The 7,473-nt window shown below is 36.2% G+C and overlaps 1 protein-coding gene across 1 annotated transcript in view; it reads left to right on the top strand.

Annotated features, from left to right (window-relative positions):
• The window catches only part of ANO3 (anoctamin 3), a 629,748-nt gene that overhangs the window by 455,817 nt on the left and 166,458 nt on the right, over window positions 1–7,473 (top strand). The window contains exon 9 of the mRNA XM_007951966.2: window positions 4,457–4,588. Within this exon, the coding sequence (XP_007950157.2) occupies window positions 4,457–4,588 (132 nt within the window). The remainder of the gene's footprint in view (window positions 1–4,456; window positions 4,589–7,473) is intronic.

Raw genomic sequence — 7,473 nt, 5'->3', positions numbered from 1 at the left:
TGAAAAAAGGGAAGATCTTCACTGAGATGGTTTGGCACAGAGGCTACAACAATGGGTTCAAGCAGAGTAACATGAATTGTGGGGATGTTGCAGGACCTGGCAGTGTTTTGTTCTGCTAGGAGTTGGAGTCTCCGCAATAGCACCTGACATCAAGTTAGAAATGCATAATCTCAAACTCCATAAGACAAACCGAGTCAGTATCTGCATTTTAACACTGTATTAGGTATTCCATATGCATATTGAAGTCTGAGAAGTATAAAGTCTGCTTACTTCACTTTGCCTTAAGTTAATGATCAATTTTAAAGTCAAATACCAATTCACAGCTCTAATGCAAGATGAGTATTGCTATTTTTATTTTATTAATGGAGAAAAAGAGGCAACGAGAGATTAAATAATATACACAGGTTCACACAGCTAATATAGCGTGTTTGAACCCAATGTGTTTGACTCCAAAATGGTTGAAGTTTCCACTATTACTGTCACTCCCAGGGTTACACATGGGACCCAAGTATCAACACTTTTATAGAACTTCCTGAGTAATTCTAATGGTTTGTTTTCTATTCACTCTAAAATAATTCAAAGCTGTGAAAAAAGAACCAAAACCAAACCCCTAATATTTAAGATTTGGTGCTTAAACAAACACATATTAACAAACAATCAGCTTCATTTACATACTTTTGAATACCATGTGTACTTGCATCAAAATGGTCTTTTAAAATAATGACTCTTCAGGAGGGTCAAATGTGATATGACAGTCTAGGTAGTTAAGCATTCTTTGAATTCTGAAAATTAAGCACATGTGTCTGTTATTAATTTTCTTTTTTTTCATTATTGGCACCTTTTCTTGATTTCTATTTCTTAGCTTACATCCAGTATTTTCCTGGATTGCTGAAAAATTTATTCCTAGCTCTAAATATTGTTCGGCCACTAAAATGGAATATCTAAATGAGTTATTTGGATGAAATTTTTAGAGTTTATTCTGTGGCTTACATTTGTTTTTATTTGTTTTAGACTCCTGTAAGCTTTTTGTACCCTGCAAGTTCTGAAATACAGAGATCACTGATGCTTACCTGTCATTTCTAGGGAAGTGAATCTCTTTTAGCTATTGAGTTTCCCTTTGGATACAGTTCAGTGTCCTGGTTAACTGTATGAATATGATTTGAAAATTTCCATAAAAAAACAAACAAACAACAACAACAAATAAAAGCATCCACCTTCCTTCCCAAGAAGAAATTGACACGAAAATAAAAAGTAAAAAATTAAATCAAGACAGCTGCATTAAAATAAAAAAAAAAATCTTTCTGAGATGATTTTAAATATATCATTACCTTCTCTTTTTTTATCTTCCTGCTTTCTTGACTATTTTGCAAAGTTTTTGTCATTAGCATATAAATCAAAGAAGTATTCGACACTGTTGTTCTTGCTGTTTCCTGTGAGGACACAAGAGTTATTTTGTGTTCTTTTAAGAATGAGAGCATAAGCAATTCTCTGTGTTCCGTGAAACAGTGGAACTGATATGGCTTCAGCACCTTGCTTTTATAAAATAAAAAATAAATTTAATAGTTTGAAAAACCAATTAAGTTGGTTTAGCTTTGATTCATTTGTTTTTACATGGGCATTAAGAAATAATCCTTCTTCTACTTATCAAATTAACCAATACGCACTGCCATCGAGTCGAATCCGACTCATAGTAACCCCTCCTTGGGTTTCCGAAGCAGTATCACTACGGAAGTAGATGGCCCAACCTTCCTTCCAAGGAGTGGCTGGAGGGTTTGGAACACCAGCCTTCTGGTTAGCAGTCAAATGCCTTAGGCACTACATCACCACTAGCTAACAATTCAAGATACTTGACATATGAAATGTGAAATTATTGTATATGTAAGTTCTTTGAATTTGGGTTTCAAACTTATAGATAGTGACATCTTTCATGATGATAAGTTGCTTTTAGAACAATGGTTCTCGAATTTAAGTGTGCACACAAAATTCCTGGGATTCTTCTTAAAATGAAGGTTCTAATTACATAAATCCAGAGTGTAAGCTTGAGCTAATGCACTTGCATCAAGCTTTCATGTGAAGCTGATGCAACTGGTCCAAATACCACTTTAAGTAACAAGGTTTTAGATATGCTTACACTTACAGTGTCTTTTAGTTGCCGTCCAGTTGGCTCAAACTCATGGCAGCCTTATGTGTAACAACGAAACAGTGCCCTGTCCTGTACCATCTTCTACTTATATTAGATCCAAGAACTACTTGACTTAGGGCTACTCAGAGGAATCATTCGACTCAATGGCAGTGGGCTCTGGTTTGGTTTATTTAACTTTAGGATATTTTATCGTTGTTGTTGTTGTTATGTGCCATCGAGTCGGAATCGACTCATAGCGACCCCTCCTTGGGTTTCCAAGGCAGTATCACTACCAAAGTATAGATTGCCCCATCTTCCTTCCGAGGAGTGGCTGGTGGGTTTCAACCGCCAGCCTTCTGATTAGTAGTCAAGTGCCTTAGGCACTATGCTACCAGAGCTCCTTATTTTATCATTAGCAGTTCCTTAAAAAATAAATAAATAAATAAACATCAAGATAAGTGGATGTTGACATGTCTACAGATTTGAGATTAGAGTGACTGTACCATGTTGAGATATTTAAATATAACTGACTTTATGTGTTCTCAGTTGCAAATAAAATTTGGCTTGGATGCACACAGTAGCCAACAAGTTAACCCATATGCATTAAATTAGATTACTGGTCCTTGTTATAAAACTAGATGATATAAGCTTCAGCTGATTTGAATCAAATTAAATTTAATTAAACTCAATTGAATTGAATTATGGTTTATCCAAATTCCAGGAGTTTTGATTGTGTGTAGTGGCCATTTCTTTTTTGATTGTAAAAAAACATAGATAAAACATTTGCCATTCAACACTTATCAATTGTATAATTCAGTGAAATCAATTACATAAACCATTCTGTGCAACCATCTCCAGTATCTATTGCCATATTTTTCATCTCCTATAAACAGAAAGTCAGTGCTAGCTAAAAAGATTCCCTAATTTCCCTTCCCTTCCACCTCTGGCAAACCCAAAAACCATACCCTCTGCCATCCAGTTGATTCTGATTCATAGTGACCACATAGGGTTTCCAAGGCTGTAAATCTTTATGGAAGCAGACTGCCTCATCTTTCTCTTGTGGAACAGCTTATAGGTTTGAATTGCCAACCTTTAGATTAGCAGCCCAGGCTTTAACCTAGCACCACTAGAGCTCCTTCCAACTCTGGTAACCAGAGTTAAACTCTGATCTCTCTATATTTGCCTATTCTAAGTGTTTCATACTAGGCAAATCATAGAATATTTGACTTTTCTTGATTGACTTACATCATTCAGCATAATGTTTTCAAGGTTTGTTGATGTTGGGGCATGTATAAGGACTTTGTTTCTCTATATGACAGAGCAATATTCTGATGTATACATATAACTAAAAAAAAATAAAAATAAATCCAAACTCTCTGCCATTGAGTCAATTTTATCTCATAGCGACCCCTTCTTGGGTTTCCAACACAGTATCACTACGGAAGTAAATTGCCCAACCTTCCTTCCGAGGAGTGGCTGGAGGATTTGAACTGCCAGCCTTCTGGTTAGCAGTCAAATGCCTTAAGCACTATGCCACCAGAGCTCCCTTGTATGTATATACTACATACTGTATCTATTCTTCTCTTGGACATTTGGGTTGCTTCCAACTTTCGGCTATTGTGAGTAAGGCTGTAATGGACATTGGGGTGCATATGTCTGTAAGCTTTGCAGTTGTTGTATCTCTTGGGTGTATACCTAAGGGTAGGATTGTTGAGTCATCCATTTTTAGCTTTTTGAGGAACCACCAAACTCTTTTCCACAGCAGTTGTACTATTTGTATTCCCACCAGCAATATTCTTCTCATTCTCCACTTCTGTGGGACCATATTGCTGTTTTTTTTATCTGATTAAAAAAAAATCAAGTGGAGATGTCTATTTACACTTGCATCTATATCTGTGTCTATCTCTACCTACCGGTATGTCTGTATCCATCTATAAATACTTATGTACATGCAAACACACAGTGAGATACACAACCTTAACAGTATATCTTGCTGCTTTTAAAATTTTTATACTCTCTTTACCTATCACCATCCTTATGTATGATGATCCGTTAATATTTTCCACAAGATTTTTGTGGAAGCATAGCATAATTGCTCTGAAAGAGTTTAAGCAAATGCAGGATTTGTTATTTATTCGTTTATTATTTTTTATTTGTTAACAAATATATATTTGTTATTTTTGGTAGGGACAGGAGGAATATGCACATGTGTGTTTATGTGTATGTGTGTCTTTTTTAAAAAAATTCTACTTCCTTTAAGGAACTGTAGTCAAAGGTAGGTAGGCATGACTCAAATGCAAACTTACCTAATTCAGAAATGTAACTTTGTTCCAGGATGAAAAAGAATTTGAAAAAAATCATACAGTGGATGCCCCGAAACCCAATGGTTCTCGACAAGTCAGCTTTCCCAGACCTGGAGGAGTCAGAATGCTATACTGGCCCATTCAGCCGTGCACGGATTCACCAGTGAGTTACCATCTTTTTCTCACCTCACCTGCCTTTATATCTTCCATTGCCTAGGGTTTGTGGATAAAATTAAAAAGAAAAAATAATAGTGATGTTTCTATCCTTTGCAAATAAGTCAGAAACTGTATCATTATATTAAAATTCACACTTAACATGTGATGAACAGTCAGTGAACACTTAATTCTTTATCAGCCGTATGGAATTTAGAGACAGGATGAAGCAGAATTCCAGACCATAAAACATGTTACAATCAATAGGAAAATCTTCCCTCTCAAATCATCTATTTACTCAATAGCTTACTCTCAGAGGTGGATCTAGAAGCATTCTTTGTAATTCTAGCCATGGAAAGGTAGGGAAGTGGTATAAATCCAAATGACTGCCAGGTTTAAGAGAGAGGCCACAATTGGATGGACTCTTCTGCAACTTTCTACTGTAACTTTGTCTGGGACCTTTCAGGCTCTCTCATTCACTGCTGTAGAGTCAGATCTGACTCATAACAACCCCTCCTTGGGTTTCCAAGGTAGATTCACTATGGAAGTAGATTGCCCAATCTTCCTTCCGAGGAGTGGCTGGTGGGTTTGAACATCCAGCCTTCTGGTTAGCAGTCAAATAAATGCCTTAGGCACTACGCCACCAGAGCTCCCTTTAAGGCTCTTGTTGTGGTGGTGGTTGTTATGTTTAAGGCTCTATGGTGCACTAAATAAAAAGCATTCTGCCCTTTCTTTTTCGACCTAGGAAACCTGAGTGATGTTTGAAAAATATCAGTCAAATCCTAGAATGGCTTTGCTTAAAATCTCCAGTGCTTCCCGTTTGTCCTTACAAAAATATTTCAAATGTGTTATAATCTACTATGTGACCATATATGCTGTGGTCCTTGCTCAATACTATCACTCTATCATCTACCATTTTCTTCACTATTTACTTACTTATTCCAGCCTCAAAGCTATCCCTCTGAAGTTCACACTTACTTAGTCCCACTTCAGAGATTTCCTTATTGTTCTCCTTGGCTAACATAATCTTTCCCTAGATCCTTGCAGGGAATTTTCCTTTTTATCATTCAGCTTTTTCACTCAGACGTAACTACCTCAGAGATACCTTCCTTGAAAATGGCTGTCTATATTCTTGTTGCAGTCATTCTCTATGTCTTTATTCTGTTTCATTTTTCTTAATAGCATTTATCTAGAATTATATTCCTTGTTTACTTATATGTCATCTCTTTTCTCCTTTCATAACATAATTTCATGAAAGGAGGAATGTAAACAAGTAAATATTTGTTCACAGAATGAAAAATCAACGTGATGGCGAGCTAGGCAGGTGGCCATTCCTTCTGACACCTATAATTAGCAAGACAATGAACTTGGTGCATCTGAATACAAAGATAAAAAGCATAATATCAAAATACTGGAGGAACCTCCAATCTCATAAAGTAGGTAGATGTATATACCAAAAAAAGCAAACAAACCCATTGTCATCTATTCAATTCTACCTCATCTCAGTCCTTGATCTGTAGGACCAAGTTGAATTACCCAATAGGATTTTCAAAGCTGGAAATCTTTACAGAAGCAGACCATCTCATCTTTCTCCTATGGAGTGGCTAGGGAGTTCAAATGGCTGACCTTTTGGTTAGCAGCTGAAAGCTTTAACCACTGTACCACCAGAGCTCCTGGACAGGTATACAGTTTACCTTAAAATAGGGCAGAATAAAATCAATGTGTCAGAAAATCACAAATAAAACATGCATATTTATGAAAGAGAAAGAAGCCACAGCCATACATAAGGATCTATGAAGCCTTCAAAAAGGCTTCAAAAAGGAGGAGGTTCCACATTTCAGTCAGTAGGTAAAAATATGGAGAAAGGTAGGAATAGGAGGGAGAAGAGAGATAAGATATGCAGCAAAATGAGAAGGAAAAGAAGAATGGGATTTTAAAGTGATGATTATGCAATTTCACTAATTATTAGACATAAGCAACCAGACCTGTGGGAATTAGGTTGAGGGGTAGGGTAGAATGCTAATGTAGAAGACTTGGAAATAAGATAAGAAATTTAAATGCACAAGTGATGGAAACTGCTGATAGATTTTTAAGTTGAGGAGTGTTCTGAGGATCACAACTGTGCATTGAAAACCAGGTGGGAAATTGCACGGCCAGTTAGAGCATTCTTCTCATATCTAGGCAAATTACAAAGAGACTCATAACAACAGGGGAGCACCCAAACTGGAGAGAGGAAGTTCAGTTAGAAAAGATATTGAATTTGGCAACTGTTTGAATATTGTGGGTGAAGAAGCAAGGATGATAAAAGACCTAATACTTTAGCTCTAAGTGCCTGAGAAAATTGTGGTTTATTATTAACACAGATAAAGCAACTGGCATCAGGAGCCTTCAGACATAGAGTGAGGTCCACAGACACATTATTATATTTTGAAGCATTTGGAATGTTAGAAAGTAAATGCCAAAACAAACCCTTTGTTCTCTTGAGATAACCTTCTTTATCTTCTCATCATTTGATATTGTATTAAAAAAAATTCACACAGTCCCTCCTTATTACTATTCCAAAGATAGGGGCAATATAAGGCATAGAGGGGAAGGAGTACTATTCCTCACCACTAAAGCTCTGAAAGCAAGGTAAGCCAAGTTGGAAAGTGGGATAACTTCAATTTTTAATATGTTTGATGTGGAATCGCATTTCATCAAGTAGTGCAAAATTTATGGGAACCATTTTGCAATCCATTTTCTCCTTGTTCTGTGCTAAATAAGAAATATGAGGACATCTAGACTTTCTTATGTATTGAAAGAGGCTATTAAAATGAATATTTGATAATGTCTTGCATTTTTTATGGATGTATCTTTTCCTCTGTCAATTTATATATATATATATATATATATATA

Source organism: Orycteropus afer, unplaced genomic scaffold (assembly GCF_000298275.1).
Source record: "Orycteropus afer afer isolate SDZICR_OR568_19922 unplaced genomic scaffold, OryAfe1.0 scaffold00321, whole genome shotgun sequence".
Taxonomy (NCBI): domain Eukaryota; kingdom Metazoa; phylum Chordata; class Mammalia; order Tubulidentata; family Orycteropodidae; genus Orycteropus; species Orycteropus afer.
The sequence above is the reverse complement of the archived record's forward strand: the minus strand, read 5'-3'. Positions and strand labels throughout refer to the sequence as shown.